This window comes from Bison bison, unplaced genomic scaffold, assembly GCF_000754665.1.
Source record: "Bison bison bison isolate TAMUID 2011002044 unplaced genomic scaffold, Bison_UMD1.0 scf7180017858472, whole genome shotgun sequence".
In the NCBI taxonomy this organism is placed as follows: domain Eukaryota; kingdom Metazoa; phylum Chordata; class Mammalia; order Artiodactyla; family Bovidae; genus Bison; species Bison bison.
Genome location: NW_011489044.1, coordinates 28,212 through 28,780, shown reverse-complemented (window position 1 = coordinate 28,780; position 569 = coordinate 28,212). Strand labels below are relative to the sequence as shown.

General features: G+C 67.0%; 1 protein-coding gene across 1 annotated transcript in view; it reads left to right on the top strand.

Annotated features, from left to right (window-relative positions):
• The window catches only part of RAB36 (RAB36, member RAS oncogene family), a 13,035-nt gene that overhangs the window by 5,353 nt on the left and 7,113 nt on the right, over positions 1 to 569 (top strand). The window contains exon 4 of the mRNA XM_010863512.1: positions 383 to 448. Within this exon, the coding sequence (XP_010861814.1) occupies positions 383 to 448 (66 nt within the window). The remainder of the gene's footprint in view (positions 1 to 382; positions 449 to 569) is intronic.

The following is a 569-nucleotide window of genomic DNA, read 5'->3' as shown; positions in this document are numbered from 1 at the left end:
GAACATCTCTGCCCTTGAGGAGGCCGGTGCCTGAGGTCTGAGTGCGGCTGCTCCCTCGGGCTTCAGCCTTAGTGTCGGGCCCCGGGGCCGCCTCTGAGTCCCCACCACGCCTGCCCCTCAGCCCAAGACTCTGCTTCCCGTAGTGCACATTTCTGATTCTCACTACAGGGACGAGGGCCTGGTGGGGTCAGGGGTACGATGGCCCCAGAACAAAGGCAGGCCCTCTGCCCCTCCCCTGGGCCAGCGACGGGGTCACACACCACAGAGCGTCTCACAGGTGGCCTGTCCCCGTCACAAGTGGGGACCACAGGGGAGGAGGGGCCTGTGTGCGTGAGGATGCCCTCGTGACCACGCCTGCAAGACCACGCCTTGCCCCTCTCAGGCTCAGACTCTCCAAGGTGGTGGTGGTCGGCGATCTCTACGTGGGCAAGACCAGCCTCATCCACAGGTGGGCGGCCGGCCGCCCCTCCCAGCAGCACTGTCAGGCCCGCCCGGGAGGCCCAGTCCCAGGTCACAGCGGAGACCATGTGGCCACTGGGAGGGGATGCAGGAAATCAGGGAGGGGGCAG